The sequence below is a fragment of the Vipera ursinii genome, assembly GCF_947247035.1.
Source record: "Vipera ursinii genome assembly, chromosome: 2".
NCBI classification, from domain to species: Eukaryota; Metazoa; Chordata; class Lepidosauria; order Squamata; family Viperidae; genus Vipera; species Vipera ursinii.
Window position 1 is genome coordinate 184,809,415 of NC_139513.1, and position 26,399 is coordinate 184,835,813.

The 26,399-nt window shown below is 45.3% G+C and overlaps 1 protein-coding gene and 1 long non-coding RNA gene across 5 annotated transcripts in view; both read left to right on the forward strand.

The window, feature by feature from the left end:
* LOC310635498 overlaps positions 1–26,399 on the forward strand; it is an 838,887-nt gene that overhangs the window by 381,987 nt on the left and 430,501 nt on the right. The window lies entirely within an intron of this gene.
* M6PR (mannose-6-phosphate receptor, cation dependent) overlaps positions 1–26,399 on the forward strand; it is an 81,199-nt gene that overhangs the window by 21,564 nt on the left and 33,236 nt on the right. Inside the window, exons 6-8 of one of the 4 annotated variants that reach the window (XR_014491436.1) lie at positions 4,488–4,614; positions 6,121–6,204; positions 23,160–23,281. Coding sequence is in view for 3 of the 4 variants with exons in the window: in XM_083354487.1 (XP_083210613.1) it covers positions 4,488–4,614; positions 23,160–23,282 (250 nt within the window). In the remaining variant the exon portion in view is untranslated. Of the gene's footprint in view, positions 1–4,487; positions 4,615–6,120; positions 6,205–23,159; positions 25,915–26,399 lie in introns of those variants that run through there. The other 3 variants (XM_083354487.1, XM_083354488.1, XM_083354486.1) reach the window with 3 other exon arrangements.

Sequence of the window (26,399 nt, forward strand, 5' to 3'; positions counted from 1 at the left end):
CTCCAATTCTTCGTTCCATTGCACAAATTTCTTCAAGGCCTCTTTTGTGAATTAAATAAAAAAATTATCCAGGTCATTGTCTTTCATTTGTCATTTGTATTTTCTTTTTGATTTTTAAAACCTCACCCAGTTTCTTTCATACATCCAGTAAAGCATCGTTTTTTCCAAGGCATTTTCTTGGTCTTTTATTTATAAATCCACTTTTGGTACCATCTAAATAATTTTTTGAAAAATTGAAAACATTAAAAAGCTTCATAAGGAAGAAGTACTAATTGAAATAAATGTTAAATAATGTAATTCCTGACAAACCTAGCAGACAACTTTCTCTCCCAAAAAGTAGAGAAGGGAACTAGGGGATTAGCCATATTGGATTTAATTCTCACTAACAGAGATGAAATGATAGAAAGTGTCAAAGCCACAGGAACCTTGGGGGAAAGTGATCATGCAATATTGGAATTCAACATTATGGAAGCACAAGCAATAGAATACAGCCAAACTAGAGTCTTGGACTTTAAAAGAGCTAATTTCAATAAACTTAGAGAGACCATGGGAAGAATTCCATGGAGGAGAATCCTAAAGGGGAAAACAACTCAAGAAGCTTGGGAAATTTTGAAAAGTGAGATAATAAAGGCCCAGTCTAGCACAATACCAAAAAAAGAAAAAGAAAAATAACAGCTTTCAAAAGAAACCAGCATGGCTGCATAAAGAACTCTCTGATAAACTGAAAGATAAAAAGGACAAATATAAGAAGTGGAAAGAGGGGCACATAACTAAGGCAGAATATCAGTAAATAGCTCGAGCCTGCAAAGATGAAGTGAGGGAAGCTAAGGCTCAAAATGAACTAAGGCTTGCGACCAAAGTCAAAAATAACAAAAAAAGCTTCTTTCAACATATAAGAAACAAGAAAAAAGTTAAAGAAATGATTGGTCCATTAGTGGGGGAAAGTGGCAAGAAGGTGACAAGCAACAGGGAGAAAGCAGAACTATTTAACTCGTTTTTTGCATCTGTCTTTACACAAAGGGAAAAAACAGTCCAACCTACCAAAACCAGTGCCATAAAAAACAGAATAGAAACACAAGTTAAGATAGGCAAGAAAATGGTAAGTGAGCACCTGTCCAGCCTAGACGAGTTCAAATCACCAGGACCAGATGGATTATACCCCAAGGTTCTCAAGGAACTGGCAGACGTGATCTCAGAACCACTGAACTATATTTTTCAAAGATCCTGGAGCACTGGGGAACTACCGGAGGACTGGAAGAGAGCTGATGTAGTTTCCATCTTCAAAAAAGGGAAAAAAATAGATCCAGGAAACTACAGACCTATCAGCCTGACCTCAATACCTGGGAAGATTCTGGAAAAGATAATCAAACAACAAATCAGCGAACACCTTGATGCGAACAAAGTTATCACTAAAAGCCAACATGGGTTTGTCAAAAACAGATCATGCCAGACAAACCTTATTGCATTCTTTGACCAAGTGACAAAACTAGTGGACCAGAGGAATGCTGTAGATATAATTTACTTGGACTTCAGTAAGGCATTTGATAAAGTAGATCACAACCTACTACTTGATAAGATAGAAAAATGTGGGCTAGATAGCATCACCACCAGATGGATTCGTAGTTGGCTGACAGGCCGTACTCAGCGTGTGGTCCTCAATGGAACTGCATCTACATGGAAGGAAGTGTGTAGTGGGGTGCCCCAGGGCTCTGTTCTGGGCCCAGTGCTGTTCAACATCTTCATCAACGATTTGGATGAGGGGATAGATGGGGAACTCATCAAATTTGCAGACGACACCAAGCTGGCAGGAATAGCCAATACTCCAGAAGAAAGGCTTAAGATACAGGAGGATCTGGACAGACTCGAACACTGGGCACTATCTAACAAAATGAAATTCAATGGTGAAAAAAGTAAGGTTCTACATCTAGGCAGGAAAAATCAAATGCACAGGTATAGTATAGGTGGTACCTTGCTCGATAGTAGTAACTGTGAGAGAGATCTCGGAATCCTAGTGGACAATCACTTAAATATGAGCCAGCAGTGTGCTGCAGCTGCCAAAAAGCCAACACAGTGCTAGGCTGCATTAACAGAGGGATAGAATCAAGATCACGTGAAGTACTAATGCCACTTTACAATGCCTTGGTAAGGCCACACCTGGAATACTGCATCCAGTTTTGGTCACCACGATGTAAAAAAGATGTCGAGACTCTAGAAAGAGTTCAGAGAAGAGCAACAAAGATGATTGGGGGACTGGAGGCTAAAACATAGGGAACGGTTGCTGGAATTGGGCATGTGTAGTTTAATGAAGAGAAGGGTGAGGGGTGACATGATAGCAGTGTTCCAATATCTCAGGGGCTGCCACAAAGAAGAGGGAGCCAAGCTATTCTCCAAAGCACCTGAAAGCAGGATAAGAAGCAATGGATGGAAACTAGTCAAGGAGAGAAGCCACCTAGAACTAAGGAGAAACTTCCTGACAGAACAACTAACCAGTGGAACAACCTGCCTCCAGAAGTGGTGAATGCTCCAACACTGGAAGTTTTTAAGAAGAGATTGGACAGCCATTTGTCTGAAATGGTATAGGGTTTCCTGCCTTAGCAGGGGGTTAGACTAGATGACCTCCAAGGTCCCTTCCAACTACTACTACTACTACTACTTCTTCTTCTTCTTCTTCTTCTTCTTCTTCTTCTTCTTCTTCTTCTTCTTCTTCTTCTTCTTATTATTATTATTATTATTATTATTATTATTATTATTATTATTATTATTTACTCTATCTAATAAGTTGTTTGTTGGGCAACCCAGAAGGTTTATTAAAGAAAGGAAAATAGTTCTCTTCATTTTTTTATTTTTTAAAATAACAATCTAAATAGATTTTTCCATTAGTGAGAGCTGAGATATGTTCCCAATGTTTCCTTTCTTTGTTTTAATATTTTTAAAATATTAATATTTTATTTTTATTTTACTATTTTTTAAATTAAAATTATGCTTTCTGTACTTTTTCACATGGATTACCACTGAACCTACTTTTATGGACCTCAGATGAGGACTAACATCTGGTTACATAGTTTACAACAAATCAGATCTTCAATTTTTGTCTATACCCCTTTAGTTCAGAGAAAAATCATAGGTATTTCCCAGCTTTTCTATAGCTCCTGCCGTTTGTCTACAGGGTATATCCTACATACTCATTTTGTTTTGTTTACTCTCAGCCTCCACCCAGAATATATTTCTTGAATTTTCACCCAGAGAATACATGAGGTTCAAGGTCTTGGTTATGATCTTTAAGGCCTTACATGGCATGGGTCCGGGATACCTCGAGGACCACCTGTTGCCGGCGTCAACTCCCCTCCGCCCTGTGCGTGCCCACAGAGAGGGCCTCCTCAGGGTGCCTCCGGTCAGGGAATGTCGACTGGTGGCCCCCAGGGGGAGGGCCTTCTCTGTGGGTGCTCCGGCATTATGGAACCAACTGCCGGTTGAGCTCCGGATGGCATCGGACCTCCGATCCTTCCGTCGCGGGTTGAAGACCCACTTGTTTGAGTTAGCTGGTCTGGCCTGATGAGGAATATGGGTTTTTAATTGGTTTTTACTATTCTATTATTGTAGTATTTTAATTGGGCATGGTTTAATTCACTTTTAATTTTTGTATAGCTATTTATATATGCCCTGTGAACCGCCCTGAGTCCCTAGGGAGAAGGGCGGTATAGAAATCAAATAAATGAAATGAAATGAAATGTGTATCTCTATTTATTTTATTTATTAAGTTTATTGGCTGCCCTTCATACCGCAGAGTAACTCTATGGGTACAGACCACCTCAAGCTAGCTCAAGCCAGTGCATAGAATGCCCTGTATCAGTAATAGTGCTGCCATCATCCCTTTGTAGGGATGGAGAGCTACTACACATTATGCTACATTTAATAAGTAATAGGAGGACAATTAAAACTTGAGTTAAAAAAACCCCTCTGTGTTAAACCGATTTATCAGTTGGGCTTTTATTATCTGGCTGCTACAGTATGTATTTGTCATACATATTACATATATGTGACATGAACTTTAGGATTTTTGTTCTTCAGTGTACTTCATTCATGTTTGTTTTTTTCTACTGCTGTTATTGTCTGATCTCTTTCAGTATTCTCTTTATCTCCTGCTATCATAGGAAATGGTAATTGTACTAAAAGAGAGACATAGCCTGAATATGCTATTTGCTATTCTGCATATAACTAGGAAAGATTTTAGTCTTATTTTTCTTTCTTGTGGCACTGGCTCATATACTAAGGGATTTTTCATTTTTAACATGTTTTTTAAGAATTTATAGACAGATGCAACATTTGTAACTAAGGCGACATTTTGAAAGTGAATCTGAATCATTGTTCAGGCCTAGTATGTAGTCATCTTGTATCTCAAGAGTTGCCATGGGTAATATATATATGTATTTTATTTTATACTACTATATTTTGTATGAATCTTTTACTATATTTGTTTTCTCTTTCAGGTTTTTCTCACTGATCGCAGTGTACATTATTGGAGGATTCCTCTACCAACGTCTGATAGTAGGAGCAAAGGGAATGGAACAGTTTCCTCATTTTGCTTTCTGGCAAGATCTTGGCAATCTAGTAGCTGTAAGTGTATTTTAGGTTATATGGATATGGATAGTCTTTAGTTAACAATTGGATTGGAATTTCCACCACTAAGTGATGCATTTGTAAAGCATGACCATACAGGTAGTCCTCAACTTATGACCACAACTGAACCCAAAATTTCTGTTGTTAAGTGAGACGTTTAAATGAATTTTGCTGCAGTTTACGACTTTTCTTGCCACAGTTGTTGAGTGAATCACTGCAGTTGATAAGCCAGTAACCTCGGTTGTTAAGTGAATGTGTCTTTCCCATTGACTTTGCTTGTCAGGTTACAAAAGATGAACATATGACTTTGGGAAACAGCAACAGTTATAAATATGAACCAGTCTAATTATTAGACTGAAACTCAGTTGTTGACTCAAGAAAAAAGAATCAGGATGAAAGTGTGTGTTGTATAAATTCACACTGAGCATTTGAAGAATTGTAATTATGGGTACATTTTATTGTACTGTCTTTGATTCATTCAAATAAGTAAATATGAGCTTATTAAATGAACAAGGTGAATAAAGAAAGGGCTATCTTTCCAAAGCTGCATCAATCTTAACAGCAGAGATCCAAAGTCCTGGTATAACTTTGAAAGAAATATTCTTTGAAGGAAGGCTGCAGATGTTGCTTTTGTCATGTACAATGAGCCTTTTCAGTTAGAACAAAGAAGGTAGAATAATAGGATTGGGAAGAGCCTTGGAGGTCTTCTAATCCAATCCCTTGCTCTAACAGGGGACCTTATACACATAGTCCTTGACTTACAATAACAATTGAGCCCAAAATTTCTGTTGCTAAGTGAGATATTTGTTAAATGAATTTTGTCCATTTACGACCTTTCTTGTCAAAGTTAAGTGAATCACTGCAGTTGTTAGTAATATGGTTGCTAAGTGAATCTGGCTTCGCCATTTTGTTGGTCAGAAGGTAGCAAAAGGTGATCACATGACCCCAGGACATTGTAACCATCACAAACATGAATCAATTGCCAAGCATCTCAGTTTTGATCTGAAGACCTCGGAGTCTTGGCCATAAGTGTGAAAAACAGTCATAAGTTCCTTTTTTAAGTACTGTTGTAACTTCAGTCACTAAATGAACTGTTGTAACTTGACGACTCCCCTTCATGGATTACTGCCTTGTCGTGGCAAAGGGGCTTGCATAATTCAATGAAGCTATGAACTATGCAGTGCAGGGCCACCCAAGACGGACAGGTCATAGCAGAGAGTTCTGACAAAACGTGATCCACTGGAGAAGGAAATGGCAACCCACTCCAGTATCTTTGCCATGAAAACCCTATGGACAGTATCAAAAGGCAAAACGATATGACGCTGGAAGATGAGCCCCTCAGGTCGGAAGGCATCCAATATGCTACTGGGGAAGAGTAGAGGGCTAGTACTAGTAGCGCCAGAAAGAATGAAGCGACTGGGCCAAAGCCGAAAGGACGCTCAGCTGTGGATGTGTCTGGTGGTGAAAGGAAAGTCTGATGCTGTAAAGATTTTTTCTCCATAGGAACCTGGAATGTAAAATCCATGAATCAAGGAAAGCTGGACGTGGTCAAACAAGAGATGACAAGACTGAACATCGACATCTTAGGTATCAGCGAACTAAAATGGACAGGAATGGGTGAATTTAATTCAGATGATCATCAGGTATACTACTGCGGGCAAGAATCCCTCAGAAGAAATGGAGTAGCCTTCATAGTCAATAAAAGAGTAGGAAAAGCAATACTGGGATACAATCCTCAAAATGACAGAATGATCTCAGTTCGAATCCAAGGCAAACCATTCAATATCACAGTAGTCCAAGTCTATGCCCCAACCACCAGTACTGAAGAGGATGAAATTGACCGGTTCTATGAAGCCCTACAGCACCTTTTTGTCAAGAGAATACGATGCTGATAGCAAAAACTCTTTTCCAACAACCCAAGAGATGGCTCTACACATGGACATCACCAGACGGTCAACACAGAAATCAGATTGACTATGTGCTCTGCAGCCAAAGATGGAGAAGCTCTACTCAGTAAAAACAAGACCAGGAGCTGACTGTGGCTCAGACCATGAGCTTTTCATTGCAAAGTTTAGGCTTAAACTGAAGAAAGTAGGGGAAAGCACTAGGCCACTCACGCATGAATTAAATCATATCCCTGTTGGATATACAGTATAGGTGACAAATAGATTTAAGGAATTAGATCTGATAGACAGAGTGCCTGAAGAACTATGGACAGAGGTTCACAACATTTTACAACAGGTAGCAACCAAAACCATCCCAAAGAGAAAGAAATGCAAGAAAGCAAAATTGCTGTCTGAGGAAGCTTTGTAAATAGCTGAGAAAAGGAGGGAAGTGAAAGGCAAGGGAGAAAAAGAAAGATACGCCCAATTGAATGCAGAATTCCAGAGAATAGCTAGAAGAGATAAGAATACCTTCTTAAATGAACAGTGCAAAGAAATAGAACTAAACAATAGAATAGGGAGGACCAGAGATCTTTTCAAGAAAATTGGAGAGATGAACGTTTTATGCAAAAATGGGCATGATAAAGGACCAAAATGGCAGGGACCTAACAGAGGCAGAAGAGATTAAGAAGAGGTGAAAAAATTACACAGAAGAACTATACAAGAATGAGCTTAACGTCCCTGATAATTACAATGAGGTGGTCACTGACCTCGAGCTAGAATGTGAAGTGAAGTGGGCTTTAGAAAAGCTGAGCAACAACAAAGCTAGTGGAGGTGACAGTATTCCAGCTGAGCTATTCAAAATCTTAAAAGACGATGCAGTAAAAGTGCTACACTCAATTTGCCAGCAAATTTGGAAAACTCAACAGTGGCCACAGGATTGGAAAAGATCAGTTTACATTCCAATTCCAAAGAAAGGCAGTGCCAAAGAATGTTCAAACTATCGCACCATTGCACTCATTTCTCATGCTAGTAAAGTTATGTTTAAAATTCTACAAGCTAGACTCCAGCAGTATGTGGATCGAGAACTACCAGAAGTACAGGCAGGATTTCGAAGAGGCAGAGGAACTAGAGATCAAATTGCCAACATACGCTGGATCATGGAGAAAGCTAGAGAGTTCCAGAAAAACATCTACTTCTGCTTCATTGACTATGCTAAAGCCTTTGATTGTGTGGATCATAACAAACTGTGGGAAGTTCTTAAAGAGATGGGCGTACCAGACCATCTTATTTGTCTCTTGAGAAACCTATATGTGGGCCAAGAAGCAACAGTGAGAACTGGACACGGAAGCACTGATTGGTTCAAAATTGGGAAAGGAATCCGGCAAGGCTGTATACTGTCGCCCTGCCTATTTAATTTATACGCAGAGCACATCATGAGAAAAGCAGGGCTAGATGAATCAAAAGTTGGAATTAAGATTGCCGGAAAAAATATCAACAACCTAAGATATGCAGATGATACCACTCTAATGGCAGAAAGCAAAGAAGAACTAAAGAGCCTCTTGTTGTGGGTGAAGAAGGAGAGTGCAAAACTTGGGTTGAAACTAAACATTAAGAAAACCAAGTTCATGGCATATGGCCCTCTCAATTCCTTGCAAATACCGTATTTTTTGGACCATAAGACGCACCTGACCATAAGACGCACCTAGTTTTTAGAGTAGAAAAACAAGAATTTGGATTCTACTTTTACGCCCTGGGAGCAGCTTGCCTTTCAAACCTTCGATATATAAAAGAAGGGGAAACATGCTACAAAGGCACATCTCGCGGAGTCTTTCCAAAGCGACGCCTGCGCTCCACCGCTGCAGAAAAAGAAGTGATGCGTTTCTCACCAGTGCAGGCAGCCCGGGTCCTGTGAGAGGACGAGTGGAAACGAAGCAACCCTTGGGTCTGTGCTGCGGAAAAGCCGCAAGCGCCGGTGTCGCCTGGGCTCCTGCCTGGCTCGCTTGCAGAAAAGAGGCTGTTTGCTAAATGAGCTGGGCAGCAGCCCGGGATCAGCGTTTCTGAGTGGGATTTCTCAGCGCGACTCTGTTGATCCTGGGCTCACTTAGCAAGCAGCCTCTTTTCCGCAAGCGAGCCGTGCAGGAGCCTGGGATCAGCTGAGTCGCACTTAGAAATCCCATTCAGAAACGCTGATCCTGGGCTCCTGCCTGCTGAGACTCCGGATTTGAGCCACAGACCAGAGGAGAACACTGCTAATCAGGTGAGAGGCTGGGAGTCCGGATCCGACGCCACCGGCCAGCTGGAAGTCCCGGTGGGCGGCCCCACTGCCACCGAACAGCTGGGAGCATCGGCAACCTTCTCTCGTGGCCGCCACTCACCTGGGAGTGCTGGTGCTTTTGAGCAGGAGTGGCCATCAAGCCCCAGGCTCCCAGCTGACTGGCAGCCCCCAGAGAAGGGTGCCAATGCTCCCAGTTGTTCGGCGGTGTCGGGGCCATCCGCCGGGACTTCCAGCTGGCTGGCGGCGTCGGATCCGGAATCCCAGCCTCCCACCTGATCAGCGGTGTTCTCCTCTGGTCCATGGATAAAATCCAGTGTCTCAGTCTCCCAGCTGATTGGCGGAGCGATGGGGGAGGAGCAGAATCTGGGGTACCACACCTTCGGACCATAAGACGCACCCTCATTTTCCTCCCCACTTTTGGGGGGAGAAAGTGCGTCTTATGGTCCGAAAAATACGGTAGATGGGGAAGAAATGGAGGTAGTGACAGATTTTATTTTCCTGGGCTCCAAGATCACTGCAGATGGGGACTGTAGCCAAGAAATTAAAAGACGCTTGCTCCTTGGGAGGAAAGCTATGACAAATCTAGACAGCACACTGAAAAGCAGAGACATCACCCTGTCAACAAAAGTGCGTATAGTCAAGGCTATTGTCTTCCCAGTTGCAATGTATGGCAGTGAAAGTTGGACCATAAGAAAGGCCGAGCGCCAAAGAATTGAGGCCTTTGAGCTATGGTGCTGGAGAAGACTCCTGCGAGTCCCTTGGACTGCAAGGCCATCAAACCGATCAGTCCTAGAGGAGATCAACCCTGACTGCTCTTTAGAAGGCCAGATCCTGAAGCTAAAACTCAAATACTTTGGCCACCTAATGAGAAGGAAGGACTCACTGGAGAAGAGCCTAATGCTGGGAAAGATTGAGGGCAAGAGAAGAAGGGGACGACAATGAGGTGGCTAGATGGAGTCACTGAAGCAGTAGGCGTGAGCTTAAATGGACTCTAGAAGATAGTAGAGGACAGGAAGGCCTGGAGGAACGTTATCCATAGGGTCGCGATGGGTCGGACACAACTTTGCAGCTAACAACAACAAAGTTGTGGACTACCTGTACCATTCTGGAAAAATGGCTGTCCAGTCTCTTCTTGAACATGATAATGCACCTACAACTTCTGGAGTTCCACTGATTAAATGTTCTGTCAGGGAATTTCTCCTTAGTTTTAGGTTTGATCTCTAATGAGCTTTCATCCATTACTTCTTATCCTGCCCTCAGGATCTTTGGAAAATAAGATCATCTCTTCTCTGACAGCTCCTCAAGTACTGGAGGAGACTAGACTAGACTAGACATGTCTAATTTTCTCAATTGTTCATCATATGGTTAGTCTCTAGACCCCTTAGCATATTTGGTGCTCTTTTCTATGCTCTTTTAAGCATAAATGATCCCTATGCTCAAAGCTGTACTTAGACATTGGAATGAACCTGGTTCTGTTCTTATTGAATAAGTAATTATACCTAGATCCTTGTAGTATTTTGAAATCATAGATCATCAATTTATTGAGGTGTTTGGTGCCCCTACCCAAATATTAACAAATACAAAAATCAAACAAACTACATTTTGGTGTAACATTATGGTTTCTCTCAGGCACTGGTAACTGGGGAAAATAGACTAATCATAAAAAAAAAGCATTCAAGATGGCGGATGTGCTGGGCTGAGCTCCGTAAGCTCCAGCTGTTGGGCGTCCCTTAGGAGCCCCTCAGGGGTCCTCTTAGGCCCTCTGGGCAGGGGATTTGGACTGTTAAGACTACGAGGCAGATAATGAGGTAGACAGTGAGGTTTTTACTTTCCTGTTCGCTCCCGTCTGCGAGTTGGCTGCTTCCATCTGCTTTCATCTGCCGCTATGCTCGGCTTTCTCGACCTGCCTGTTTTTGCTGCCCCGGCGTCTCTGGGCTGTTCCCGGGACGTTGTGGCTGGCAACGACGGCGTTCTCCGCCGCTCTGGGCCGCCGTGGGCCGCTGAAACAGCGACATCGTCTTCCAACAGTTCTTGGCCGTTCTCGGCGGTGTCCTCGGAATATCCTCATGATGAAGGAGTCGCCTGCGGGCCATTTTGGCAGCGGCGGCAGCGGCGGCGGCATTTTCATACTGTTCGGCCTGCCTCAAGCTGCTTTTGGCGGCTGCGGCGTCTTCTGGCCGTTTCGGCGGCGGAGAAGACGACTGCTGGTTATCTCGCTGGCAACGATGTCTTCTGTGCCATTTTCGGGCCGCTGCCGGCGGCGGAGGCGGCGATGGCGTCCTCGGGCTGCGGAGAGGACGACCGCGGTGACGGCGGCGGTGTTTTTCGTGTCGTTCCGGGCCGCTTGCGGTGATGGCGGCGACGGTGTTTTCCAGGCCCACTGGCCCGTTTCACCGGCAGCGACGGCATCTATGGCGATGGCGGCAGTGACATGGCGGTGGCTGGTGTCTTTGTCCAGTCAGCGGTGGCCGTAGCAGTTCGAGTGGATTACCAACTTACCAACTTTCTATCTGCCTCCTTTCTCCCCTTTGGACTGGGATGGACCTGGGCACAAGCCACAGTGGGAGAGTGGCTTGCTCTACATCGGCAGCCTCATAGAGGTGGGAGCTCTATGGGACATGCCCCACCCAGGGTGTATATTTTGGACCACCCTCGGGAGCAGATTTGCGACCCGTCGTGAGAGGACGGGTTGTGGTCTGCTCCTGGGAGCACCCAACCGAGTGGCAGTAAGTTGGTTGATGTTCCAAATGTTCACTCCCTACCCTTTGATCCTCCTATTGGACCTTTTAATTACGGGACTGCCTTCCCTGGACTTTTCCGGACTTCATGTATCGATATTCCAGCACGGACTTGTTCGCCCTCAGGGGTGCCCCCCTCCTGGGTGCGTCCCACCTTCTTTGCCACCCCCAGTCTCGATGAAGGGCCCAATTATTGGGACCCTGAGAGATGGCCGGGCAAGGGCAGGGGCCTTCAATATAAATTTTAATAGGAGGCCCCTGATTAACTTTTTAGTGAAATTTTTATGGTGTTAGGGAGAGGGGTGGGAGTGGGTGGTGGCTCTTTGACTATGGGGGGTGGTCATACAACCGTGGTTCAGGCCAGGCCGGGGTCTGGTCGTGTAGGGGGAGAGCGGGGTGTGGTTACATCTGGGGCTCGGGAGCGGGTCGTGGGACTACCGATTCCCACGACATTGGGGAATGGCAGCAGGCGCATATACAGAGGGCCGTATCGTCAGCGGGAGGGCCGTCTCCACTATTTACAAGCGGTGAGGCGCTCCGACCCTCTGTTTCTTCCCCGAGGTTCCGGGAGCGAGGATGCGCAGCCTCCTGAGCTCCGGCTGGTGTATCTGAATGCCAGGTCCGTGATTAATAACGCTCCCCTTGTGCAGGATTTGGTTGAGGGTGAGCATGCGGACCTGGCTTGCATCACGGAGACCTGGTTGGGTCCAGAGGGTGGGGTCCCTTTGGTTGATCTCTGCCCACCAGGTTTCTGAGTGCTACACCGGCCTCGGGCTCAAGGTAGGGGCGGGGGAGTGGCGGTAGCTATTAGGGAGACCTTATGTCCGCGGGAGACCACCGTTCCTCAGATAGTCAGGTGTGAGTCTCTCTTTTTGAGGTTTGGTCCGGGGGCGCAGTTGGGCTTGCTGCTGGTGTACGTTTCGCCTAGTCGCACAGCGGAAGCCCTGCCTGAGCTACTCGATGTCCTCTCTGGGTTGGTGATTGAGTTTCCCAAACTTATAGTTTTGGGTGACTTCAATCTACCATCCCTGGGAGGGTCATCTGAGTTAGCTCGGGAGTTCATAGCTTCCATGACGGCCATGGACCTGACACAGGTAATTTCTGAACCAACTCATGAGGGAGGCCACACCCTTGACCTGGTTTTCTTATCTGGACGGTGGTTTGATGATCTTGGTGGGGGATCTCCATTTATTATGCCCCTGTCATGGACAGATCATTACCTCCTGCGGCTGGTCTTCCGTCTTGCCACCCCCCGCCGTGGGGATACGGAACCAACCAGATGGTACCGCCCCAGGCGCTTAATGGACCCTGATGGGTTCCAGGCAGCGCTGGGGTCCCCACCTGCCTCCGTTGCTCACAACTCGGCGGATGCCTTAGTGGAAGCCTGGGAAAGGGCAGCCACTGAGGCACTTGACCGAGTTGTACCCTTGCGGCCCCTGACCCGGTGCAGATCCCAACGAGCTCCATGGTTCTCTGCGGAGCTCCGGGAGATGAAGCGTCGGAAACGGGGCCTAGAGAGCTGTTGGAGGTCCAGCCGATCCGAATCTGACCGGTTGCGACTAAGAACCTATATTAGGTCTTATCTCGCAGCGATGAGGGCGGCGAGGTGTAATTACTTCTTTGCCCTCATCGCGTCCGCAGATAATCGCCCGGCCGCCCTGCTTAGGGTGACTCGCTCCCTCCTTAATCAGGAGGTGAGGGAGGATCCCTTGCAGGGTCGTGCCGAGGAGTTTGGTCAACATCTGTCGGATAAAATCGCTCGGATTCGGACCGGTTTGGACTCCAACTGGGCAGAGTCCGACGATCAGGACACGGGCGGTCTTGTCAATGTTATCTGGGAGGAGTTTGATTCTGTGACCCCTGATGAAGTGGACAGGATTATGGGGAGGTTGAGCTCCACCACATGTTTATTGGACCCGTGCCCTTCTTGGCTGGCTTATGCAGCTAGGGAGAGGACACGAGGCTGGTTCCAGGCAGTTATATCTGCTTCTTTGAGTGAGGGTAATTTCTCCACCGTCTTGAAGGAGGCGGTGGTGAGACCTCTCCTCAAGAAGCCTGCCTTGGACCCAGCTGTGTTAAACAACTTTCGTCCAGTCTCCAACCTTCGCTTTCTTGCGAAGGTTGTTGAGAGTGTGGTGGCGCATCAGCTCCCTCTGGTTCTGGATGAAGCGGATTATCTAGACCCGTCCCAATCGGGCTTCAGGCCCGGGTACAGCACGGAGACGGCATTGGTCGCTCTGGTGAATGATCTCTGGAGGGCTCGGGACAGAGGACATTCCTCTGTCCTAGTCCTATTAGACCTCTCGGCGGCTTTCGATACCATCGACCATGGTATCCTGCTGCGGCGTCTCAGGGGATTGGTAGTGGGAGGCACAGTTCTTCAGTGGTTCTCCTCCTATCTCCTGGGACGCTCGCAGTCGGTGTTGGCAGGGGGGCAGAGGTCGACCCCAAGGGCTCTCGTTTGTGGAGTTCCTCAGGGGTCGGTCCTCTCGCCTCTCCTGTTTAATATCTACATGAAACCGCTGGGTGAGATCATTCGTGGTTTTGGAGTTGGGTATCATCAATATGCTGATGATACCCAACTTTTCATTTCGACCCCAAACCACCCCAGTGATGCCCTCGCTGTGATGTCCCGTTGCCTGGAGGCGGTTCGGGTCTGGATGGGGAGGAACAGACTTCAGCTCAACCCTGACAAGACTGAGTGGCTGTACATTCCGGCATCCCGGGACATTCAAAATGTTCCATCTCTTTCTATGGGGGGTGAGTTTTTACCCCCCGTGGATAGGGCTCGCAACTTGGGAGTCCTCCTAGATTCACGGCTTACTCTAGAAGATCACATAGTAGCCGTGACTAGGGGGGCTTTCGCTCAGGTTCGCCTGGTGCGTCAGTTGCGGCCCTATCTACACCGGGATGCCCGGTGTACGGTCACTCATGCGCTCGTGACCTCTCGTCTGGACTACTGCAATGCTCTTTACATGGGGCTTCCCTTGAAGACCACTTGGAGGCTCCAACTGGTACAGAATGCGGCCGCAAGAGTTGTCTTGGGAGTTTCCCGGTACTTCCATGTTACACCTTTGCTCCGCGAGCTGCATTGGCTACCAGTTGTCTTCCGGGTGAGGTTCAAGGTCTTGGTGATGGTTTTTAAGTCCTTACATGGCATGGGTCCGGAATACCTCGGGGACCACCTGCTGACGGCGTTGACTCCCCTCCGCCCTGTGCGTTCCCACAGAGAGGGCCTCCTCAGGGTGCCTCCGGTCAGAGAATGCCGGCTGGCGGCCCCCAAGGGGAGGGCCTTCTCTGTGGGCGCCCCCGCTTTATGGAACCAACTGCCGGTTGAGCTCCGGATGGCACCGGATCTTCGCTCCTTCTGGCGCGGGTTAAAGACCCATTTATTCGAACAAGCTGGCCTGGCCTGATGGGGGAACGTAAGGGTTTTAATTGGTTTTATATTCTGATTGTTTTAATTGGGCAATTATTTAATCCTTTTTTTAACTTTTGTATTTCTATTTATATGCCCTATTCACCGCCCTGAGTCCTTCGGGAGAAGGGCGGTATAAAAATTCAATAAATAATAATAATAATAATAATAATAATAATAATAATAATAATAATAATAATAATAATAATAATAATAATGAATCTTGGGCAATAAATATATCCATAAAGTGTTTTTTAAATCAATTTTTAAAGTTTCTGCTATAAGTCATTAACACTTAGATCACTAATGCCCAATATTTAGTAAGATAATCAGGCATTTGTTACACCTGCCCAGGCTGGGCCCTCAGAAAAGTAAGACTCTTGAATCCATTGAGTTGAATCAAAAGAACTTTTACAGAGAGAATCTGGATGCATAAAGTTTTGCAGAATCTGAAGGTCCTGCACAAAGCATAAAGCAATTCTTTCAGTTTCTCAAACCCAACTCCCCCTGACGAGTCCACCAGCAGCCAATGTGATGCTGAAAAGATGTTTGGAGAACACTGAGTGCTAGACAGATAACAGTTCACACTCATGGCATCATAGACTTGGAACCTGACAAAAACCAGCTGGGAAGGAGTGTCTTGTCTCCAAAGACAGTCCCCTCCCTAATTCCCAAGTTAATAGCAGAAGCAAAAAATCTCAAGCATGTGATCCCCACTTCTTCTCAGCACAATGGCAGAACACCAGAATATGAATGGTGGACCTGACATGTTGCCCCTCTGAACAGTTATGTTAGTCCCACAAAACAAAACACAATAAGGAAGGTGAAAAGAGGCTTAGGGTTGACATCTTACTTAGGCTTATTAGGATATTGATTATGAAACAGTTTAAGGAGCCCAGCAGCTTTAACGTGGTATTGACCAACCCATTCATTTTGGGATTTGGGAAAATCTTTCCCCGCAACTAAATATTGAAACTTTCCCCAATGTCTCATTGAATCTAGAATGTCCTTAACTTCAAAGTGTTGTTCCCCTTCTGTCATTAAAGGCTCAGGCAGTGATGGCAATTCAGGTCTAGGGGGGAGGTAATCTCGGTCTTTAACAAATTGCAGTGGAACACTGGGTGAATATGTTGAAAATATTTGGGAAAATCTAGTTCCACTGTTACTGCATTAATAATGGGGAAGGGACCTAAATATTTGGGTCCTAACTTCTTCAATGGGTGCAGAGATTGCAGGTATTGGTTGGATAGGTAAATGTGGTCACTGACATTAAAGGTTTTCACTTATTGTCCTCTTGCTTTTGAATGCTTCCCTAGCATCTGCAAGGGTCTTTCTCACAACCAGCCAAGTACTCCATAATTGGGAGACCCACTCTTTTAAAGAAGGCACAGGGGATCATTCAAAGTAGCTCAGGCATGGGTGTGAAGTCTTATCCCATAGCCACCTTGAAAGGGGTGAACCCTGTACTGCTGTGTGTTGACTTATTGTATGCTACCTCCACAAATGGTAATGGGTCTGTTCAGTTGTCCTGTTGATAATTAATGTAGCACCTGAGGTATTATTCCAATACTGAGTTCTTAATTCACACATACCCTATTAGTTTGGGAGTAGTGACTGGAGCTAAGCCCCTGATCAGTCCTCAGAAGGTTTAGGAACGCTTGCTAGAACTTGGAAGTGAATTGCACCCCCCCTATCGAAGATTATGCATTGTGGGGCTCCATATAGTCAGCAGTCATTGCACAAAAAGCTTGGCTAGTGCACGTGCCGAGGGAATTTTCTGGCATGGGACAAAGTGCACCTGCTTGGAAAACAAATCAGTTATAACCAGTGGTAGGATTCAAATAATTTATTTATTTATTTATTTATTTATTTAGTTATATTTATATACCGCCCTATTCCCTGAGGACTCAGGGCGGTTTACAGGGAATTAAAAATCCAAAATACAAAAATTAAGAACAAATTAAAAAGTATTAAATTAACCCTGTAGTCAGTTAAAAAGAACCCCAAATTAAAAATTCTTCCTCAGTCTGGGCCCGAGAGCTGAAAAAGCCAGGTCTTCAGGCCCCGGCGGAATGATCGGAGGTCGGGGGCAGTCCTCAGCTCCACCGGCAGCTGGTTCCAGAGGGCAGGCGCTCCCACTGAGAAGGCCCTATCCCTGGGTGTCACCCGCCGGCAATCTCTCACCGGCGGAACCCTGAGCAGACCCTCCCTGTGGGAGCGCACTGGGCGAAGGGCGTTTGATGCCGGCAGCAGGTGTTCCCTCAAATATCCCGGACCCAGGCCATGTAGGGCTTTATAGGTGATAACCAGCACCTTGAATTTCACCCGGAGGGCAACCGGAAGCCAATGCAGCTCGCGGAGTAGAGGTGTTACATGGGAGTATCGGGAAACCCCCATTACAACTCGCGCGGCCGCATTCTGCACCAGTTGAAGCCTCCGAGTGGTCTTCAAGGGCAGCCCCATGTAGAGAGCGTTACAGTAGTCCAAACGGGAGGTCACAAGTGCATGAGTGACTGTGCGTAGGGCGTCTCGGTCCAGATAGGGACGCAACTGGCGCACCAGGCGAACCTGTGCAAAAGCCCCCCTGGTCACGGCTCCTATGTGATCTTCAAAATTGAGCCGTGAATCCAGGAGGACGCCCAAGTTGCGAGCCCTATCAACGGGGGGTAACACCTCACCCCCCATCATTAGAGGTGGAATAACATGGTTAACCCGGGACGCCGATATGCACAGCCACTCGGTCTTGGCGGGATTGAGACGAAGCCTGTTTCTCCCCATCCAGACCCGAACCGCCTCCAGGCACCGGGACATCACGGAGAGGGCATCACTGGGTTGGTTCGGGGTGGAAAGAAAAAGTTGGGTATCATCAGCATACTGGTGATACCCCACCCCAAAACCACGAATGATCTCGCCCAGCGGCTTCATGTAGATGTTGAACAGGAGAGGTGAGAGAACCGACCCCTGAGGAACTCCACAAATGAGAGACCTCGGGGCGGATCTCTGCCCTCCTGTCAACACCGACTGCGAGCGGCCCCGGAGGTAGGAGGAGAACCACCGTAGAACGGTGCCTCCCACTCCCAACCCCCTGAGACGCCGCAGCAGGATACCATGGTCGATGGTATCAAAAGCCGCTGAGAGATCTAATAGGACCAGGACAGAGGAGCAACCCCTGTCCCTAGCCCTCCAGAGATCATTCACCAGTGCGACCAATGCCGTCTCCGTGCTGTGTCCGGGCCTGAAGCCCGATTGGTACGGGTCCAGATAATCAGTTTCCTCCAGGAACAGAGGGAGCTGATGCGCCACCACACTCTCAACAACCTTCGCCAGGAAGCGAAGGTTGGAGACTGGACGATAGTTGTTTAAAACAGCCGGGTCCAAAGCAGGCTTCTTGAGGAGGGGTCTCACCACCGCCTCCTTCAGGGCGGCAGGGAAGACACCCTCCTTCAAAGAAGCAGTTATTACTGCATGGAACCAGCCTCGTGTTCCCTCCCGAGCCGCATAAGCTAACCAGGAGGGGCACGGATCCAACAAACAGGTGGTGGAGCTCAGTCTCCCCATGATCCTGTCCACATCATCAGGGGAAACAGGGTCGAACTCAGTCCAGATAACATGCTCAAGACCGCCTGATTCCTCCACATCAGACTCTGCCCAGTCAGAGTCCAGGCCGGTCCGGATCCGAGCGATTTTGTCCGCCAGATGATGACTAAACTCCTCGGCTCGTCCCTGCAAGGGATCCTCTCTCACCTCCTGGTTAAGGAGGGGGCGAGTCACCCTAAACAGGGCGGCCGGGCGATTATCTGCGGATGCGACAAGGGCGGCAAAGTAGTTAGACTTCGCCGTCCTTATCGCCGCAAGATAAGACCTTATAAAGGTTCTTAACTGCAATCGGTTGGATTCGGATCGGCTGGATCTCCAACCGCTCTCTAGACCTCGTCTCCGACGCTTCATCTCCCAGAGCTCCACAGAGAACCATGGGGCCCAACGGGATCTGCGCCGAGTCAGAGGTCGCATGGGTACAACGCAGTCGAGTGCCCTGGTGGCAGCCGTTTCCCAGGCCTCCACCAGAGCATCGACTGGGCTGTGGGTAAGGGTGATAGGTATCGGCCCAAGCGCCCTCTGGAACCGGTCCGGGTCCATTAGGCGCCTGGGGCGGAACCACCTGGTCGGTTCCGCCGCCCAGCGGCGGGGGATGGCATGACGGAAAACCAGCCTCAGGAGGTAATGATCTGACCATGACAGAGGGGTGATGGATGGAGAACCCCCTCCCAGATCATCCAACCACTGTCTAGACAGGAACACCAGGTCGAGAGTATGATCCCCCTCGTGAGTAGGGCCCTCAATAACCTGGGTCAGGCCCATGGCTGTCATGGAAGCCATGAACTCCCGAGCTAACTCCGACGACCCCCCCAGTGATGGGAGGTTGAAGTCACCCAGGACTATAAGCCTGGGGAACTCCACCGCCAACCCTGAGAGGGTGTCGAGCAGCTCAGGCAGGGCTGTTGCCACACAGCTGGGCACCAGGTATGTGAGCAACAAGCCCAACTGAACCCGAGGACCACATCTCAAGAGGAGGGATTCACTCCCGGCCATCTGGACAATGGTAGCCTCCCGAGGACACAAGGTCTCCCGAATAACCACTGCCACCCCACCACCCCTGCCCTGAGCCCGTGGCTGGTGCAGCACCCGGAAACCTGGCGGGCATAACTCGGTGAGAGGCACCCCTCCCTCCGAACCCAACCAAGTTTCCGTGATGCACGCCAGATCCGCATATTCCTCCTCGATCAGATCCCGGATGAGGGGAGCTTTGTTAACTACGGATCTAGCGTTAAAATAGACCAACCTGAGCTCAGGGGCCTGATCACCCTCATCCCCGGGTAAGAGGGTGCTAACCGGAGGGTCGGAGCACGCCACCGCTCGGAGATAGCGGGGGCGCGATCCCAGATGTTGATATGGCCCTCCGCGCAAACACCTGCTGCCATTCCCTATCGCCGTGGGGATTTGAAGCCCCACCCCCACATTCCCAGAACCAGCAGCCACCTCCCCAGACCATTTAACAACTGGTTCTCAGAACAGAACCCTTTAAGAGCTTTCCCGCTTATCATTAGTTCTCTGTATAACTAGACAGGAAAAAGTTCCGGACCCATGTGGCCCTTTCCCATATGCACCAATTGGGAAACTAGAGAGATGAAGCATCTATTCCTGAAATTACCTCTGAGAAGCACCATCTAGTTTTCGCCTGAGTGATGTGATCAAAGGGTTCTCCATTTGGTTTCTGTTGTTCCTCTCTTGGTCTTTTGGGGAGGGTTCCCCCCCCACCTGGAAGGAAGTTGAATGAAAACCAAACATGTTCCAGAAAACAGATTTATCATAACCAGTTTGCGGAACTCAACAGAAAATTAGGTATTGGTTCTGCCGAACTGGTGCGAACTGGCTGAATCTCACCACTGGTTATAACACATATAACCATATTTCCTGAGCTTTCTGGGGAATTCCACTATGAAATCCATGGAAATTGCTGTTGGCTCAGTCACCCGTTGGAGCCCTGGAGTTTTTTCCTGTTGCTGCTTGGCAGAGGCACAAATTTGGCAACTTGCTACATAGCTTTCAATGTCCTTTTTTAAAGGATAGCCACCAAAACTCCCTTTTAATTAAATTTAATTTTTCACAAAACCAAAATGCCCAGCAATTTTTGAATCATAGCTTTTACCCAGAATTAGTAGCCTCTTGCTCTCAGGTATATTTAGCCCCCACCCAGGCTACATCGACCCATATGGAACATTCATTTTTGTGATTTTGAAATCACTTGTCTTCCTGTCTGTCTGAGGATTCTCTCATGCTCGCACTATGATCATGACTGGAGCGGCCAGTTGGTGCAATGGGATTAATGTTTTGATGTCTGATTTGGTACAGTTATATTGAGGCATTCATGACAGGGTGTCAGCCAGAAAATTCTTGCCTCCCGGGAGGTAGTGCAAAGTAAAGTTAAATCAATCGAAGTACTGTGTCCATCGGACTTGCTTGGGCAACAGCCTCTGCTGAGTTTTCAGTGCCTCTAGGTTTTTGTGGTGGGTTCACACACTTCGAAAGGCAGTTTAGTCCCTTCAAGGAAATGCCTCCATGTTAAGAGTGCCCAGTGCACGGCGTAAGGCTTCTTTTCCCAGGCTGCCCATTTCCATTCAGTCTCTGACAGTTTTCTGGAAGTGCAGGCACAGGGTTATGGATTCTCTTGTTCATTTTGTTGTAAGAGTACATCCCCTACAACCACTTCGTTAGTGTCTGCCTGAATGATAAATAGGGTGTTTGGATCTGGGTGTTGGACAGGTTTGGCTGCAAATAAGTGTTTTAAATTCCTTGAATACTTACTGCCTGATACCTCATAGTTCATTTTAAGGGTTGGCTAGGTTTGGGCTTGTCTTTAAAAAATTAGCGATGGGGAGTGCGATCTGGACAAAAGATGAGATGAATTGGTGGTAAAAATTGGCAAAGGCCAGGAAGCTTTGCTGGTGCGGGGTGGGGCCCAATTCAGTATTGCCTGGATCTTTTGGGAGTCCATCTTTTTTTTTTATTGAAAAGTTTTAAAATACAGTTTTCCTTTAAAAAACCCCCCTTCCCCCTCCCTACTACCCCCCCTACCTCCCCCCAACCTCCCTCCCTCCCCCTCTTCCTCCACCCCCCCTCCCCCCCCGACTTCCCAGAGCTAAATACAAGGTATATATATATAAAAAGGCAATCATAAACAACCATATACTACAACTATAAATTCTAAAATCCATCACTCTCTAGCTTATATAGGATAAGACACACCTTAACAATATTAAATATATATAAAAAACTAGAATAAAAAAAGAAAAAAAAACGAAAGAAGACTTATTCGAATGCTACATAAAACTTCTTAACCCTATACTTGTTCTGAATAAACTCAATCCATTTTCTCCATTCCATAATATAACGTTCTTGCGAATGATCTTTCAAATAGGCCGAAATCTTCGCCATCTCTGCCAGGTCGGAAACCTTTAAAGTCCACTCTTCTACGGACGGCAGTTCCTCTTTCTTCCAATATTGGCCTATCAAAAGTCTTGCCGCCGTGATTAAGTTCAGCATCAGCTTAGTGTCCACAACTGTAACGTCTGCAATTATTCCCAACAAAAAAAGTTGCGGACAAAACTTTATCCTCTGTTTAAAAATCTTCTGCATATTCCACCAGACTTTTATCCAAAAAGCCTTAACCTTCTTACATGTCCACCATATGTGAAAATATGTTGCATCTTCATCACCACACCTCCAACATTTAGGCTGATAATTCGGATACATACTTGCAAGCTTTTTAGGATCTAAATGACATCTATAAAACATTTTGTAAAAGTTCTCTCTTAGATTTTGAGCTTGGGTAAATTTTACGTTCCTCACCCAAATCTTTTCCCACATGTCCATTGTAATAACTTCCTGGATGTTTTGGGCCCATTTTATCATACAATCCTTTACAAGCTCTGTTTCCGAGTCAATCTCTATCAATGCAAGATATATCCGTTTAATATGTGCTGGTCCCTGATTTCTAATCTGCTTTATCAAATTTTCATCAGACATTGTAAATCCATTTTTCTGGTCTTCTTTCCACCTGGCCCGTAATTGAATATATTGAAACCAAGTTTGAACAACCTTCTCTTCTCGCAAGAGGCTATATGATTTCAAACACCAAACATTCCTTTCCAGGCTTAAAATTTCCTTGTACGTAGTCACATCATGTTTGAAACCAGCATGTATATTTTCTATTGCGTGTTTTGGAATTGCCCACAATGGTATCTTGCTGCTCAACTTATGTCTATACTTCTTCCAAACTCTCAGCAATGCCTGTCTTAAAATATGCATCCTAAACACAGTATCTACCTTCTTATCATACAACAAATATGCATGCCAGCCAAACAACAAATCATGGCCCTCAAGATTTAATAACCTCAGTTGCGTCAAGTTAATCCAATCGCTTATTCCTACTAATGCAGCATGGATGGAGTCCATCTTGACTCTTTTGGACTCTTTTACTCTGATGGAACTCGCACTTGGAGAGTTTGGTGTACAACTTAGCAGCTTTGTCATGTTAAAGGTTGTGCTCTTGTTTGCTCCATATTAAAAAACAAAACCAGAGCCAAGTAATCGGAGAAATAAAACTTTTTGTCAGTTGCAGATTTGATATTACTGTTTTTTATCTTACTTCATTAATCTGTTTGCAGGATGGCTGTGATTTCATGTGCCGTTCTAAACCACAGAATGTACCAGCTGCATATCGTGGTGTTGGTGATGACCAGCTTGGAGAGGAATCAGAAGAGCAAGATGACCACTTGTTGCCCATGTGATCTGCATCTTTTATTTGTGTGCAGTTCTTACACAAATGACATCCAGTCAGTTATCCCCTCAGCTAATTCTCCTTTTAAGCCACTTGCTTTCACTTTAAATACCCATTCTTATGCACACTATTTTTCATATTTGTGATACAAATAAATTATGTGCAAGGTTTATGAACATAAAGTTGTACTAAAGGAGTTTTAGACTAAGTGACTGCTCAGAACCATTTTCCAAAAGGGAAGAGATGTGATTATACACAGAAAAGATAGTCCATGGAAGAGGAAAGGGTTTGAGAAGTAGTATTAGTAGGATTTGAGCTACCATGACTGAATGTACTTGCATATTTCTTACAAGCTTTAGTCTTGAAAAACACTGGATTCTGATTTTCAGTTATGCAATTATACACTTATTTTATAACTCAGTGAAGCCTGTCGTTGCTTTTTCAAATATTTTGGTGACACTGTAGACCAAATAGAAATATCTATATTTTCTTAACAAAGGAGAATAGTCTATTGACTGGGGGGGGGGCATTGTTAGCCAAAAAGGATGCTGTCAGCAACATATTTAAATGGTCTAAATTTAAATGGCAATATTTTAGAATGGATTTAAAAGAGCAGACTTTAATAATAATTAACACTGCTGTTTTAAACGCATTCTATTTAAAAGCTGGTCTTTTATCTTTCATTCCAAACAGGATAGTGCCAGCAAGTTGCAAATTATATAAAATATAAAGTCCAACAATGGAAAAGATTTTTAACCAAAAAAAGACAGAGTAGGAAACCCCCAAATCTCTGTGGACAATGTTTTTCTGGTCCTGTTCGAACTATTTTAGTGTTTGGACTAAATATTTTTAAAACTGGTGAATGTTAATGCTTTTATTTCTGCTTATAAGTATGTATAGTGTCAAACCTGATCTGTTCCTATATATGCCTTCTTTTTTTTTAAAGGATAGAACAAGACAGGCCTGTTTGCTTCAGGGATTTGCTTCCTTTTCTTTGGTGCATGTTGTACTGTTTCCTAATGACAATTCTCAAAATTGCATTTAAAATGCAATTAGGACTCCTGAATTCACTTGAATTTGCTGGGAATATTAGCTTTTGGGGAAATGAGGGGAAATAAATATTTATATCTTTACTTCATCTCTTCCTAGTGGAATTGGTGGATCTAACTGGGAGTAAATCTACAGGTATATCTATAGGCTATATCTATTCTTATTCCTTTTACAAAGAGGTGCTGTAGCTGAGATAAGATTTGAGACAAAGTATAGCCCTCATTGCCAGGCTCTTTTATAAGAGAAAAAATGGGCCATTACTTATATCATTTTTTCATAGTAAAGTTTAAAAGATTTTGTATTAAAGAAATGCAACTTTAAAATTAAAAGTCTTGAAATTTTAAAATATGTGAATGCTTAAATTTTTCCAAATAGTTTGTGAATTACAGCTAAATACATTTTAGTTGAAAACAGAGTCATGATCTCAATATAATTTTGTGCTAACTTTTCTTTGGAAAACATTTATACATCCTACAGGCCTAAATCAAATGAAAAGAACAAGGTTCAATGGTAGAAAATAGGGCTGGAACAGCTCTGATGATAGGTGTGGGCTAAATCTAGAAGCTGAAGCTGAAAAATATCACATACATTCTTTCATTTGTTGAAAGCTGAAATAATTTGGATTATACTAGATATGAATATAGAAAAGCAACTTACAGATAGAACTGCACTTCAGCAAAGAAAACTTTTCAATGCTGACATTGTAAACTCTTCTAGTGCAAGGTGAGCTTTGCATTTTACAGGATGCTAACATTTCTAATAGGAAATAAAACTTTTTCCAAATTTTTCTTAAGTTTAATTCATATTAGGCTACCTTATACTCATTCAGCATATTACCATAAATTATGATAAGGTACAGATTGGGCGAGACCTGGCTCAAAAACAGCAACTGTGAGAAGGACCTTGGAGTCCTAGTGGACGATCACTTGACAATGAGCCAGCAGTGTGCAGCAGCAGCCAAAAAAGCTAATAGAATCCTGGGTTGTATAAACAATCAAGATCACACAAAGTATTAGTACTGCTTTATAAAACCCTAGTAAGACCATACCTGGAATACTGCAACATATTTTGGTCACCATACTACAAAAAAGATGTTGAGACCTTGGAAAAAGTTCAGAGAAGGCCTGGAGACTAAAATATATGAAGAACGGCTGCAGGACTTGGGTTTGACTAGTCTAAAGAAAAGAAGAAGCGGGCGACATGATAGTAGCATTACAGTATTTGAGGGGCTGCCACAAAGAACTGGGCATCAAACTATTCTCTAAAGCACTAGAGGGAAAGACAAGAAACAATGGTTGGAAACTGATCAAAGAGAGAAGCAACCTGGAATTAAGGAAAAACTTTCTAACAGTGAGAACAGTTAACCAGTGGAACAGATTGCCTTCAGAAACCGTGGGCACTTCATCACTGGAGGTTTTAAGAAGAGACTAGACAGTCACTTGTCTGAAATGCTATAGGTTCTCCTGCTCAAGTCGGGGGGCTGGACTAGAAGACCTCCAAGGTCCTTTCCAGCTCTATTCTATGTATTCTAGTAATGTTCTACATTAAATATAATCTCTAGAAAATATGAATAAAATAATAAGCTAAGTACATTTCCCTATTTGCTCTTCTGTTTAATTGCATGTGTGTGTGTGTGTGTGTGTGTGTGTGTGTGTGTGTGTGTGTATGTGTGTGTGTGTGTGTGTACCGGGGTTGCTTTCAGGTTGAAAGTTTGCAACTGACAGAAGATGTCAGAGTAGGGGTGATTTTTCTGATTGCATGGAGCACACCTTTGACCAAACCACTAGGCCAGAAGAAAGAGAAGTGCACCTCCCTACCCACAGGCTACCGAAGATCAGGGAACCCAGTGCAGTCAGGAAACTGTCAAGGGCCCCAGTGAGGGAGGTAGCTGGGTGCCCAGTGATATCAGTCAGCCCCAACAAGAGAGGGTTCCCTTGGAAACCCCCATCGAAAATGGGAGTGATGGGAATACCTTTTACTGAGAAATCTCCGCCCCCTTGAATTGACAGAAACTGGAGCCATGGGGCCCTAGCAACAGTCTTTGGAGAACCAGGTGTGGGTCATTGAACCAAACACT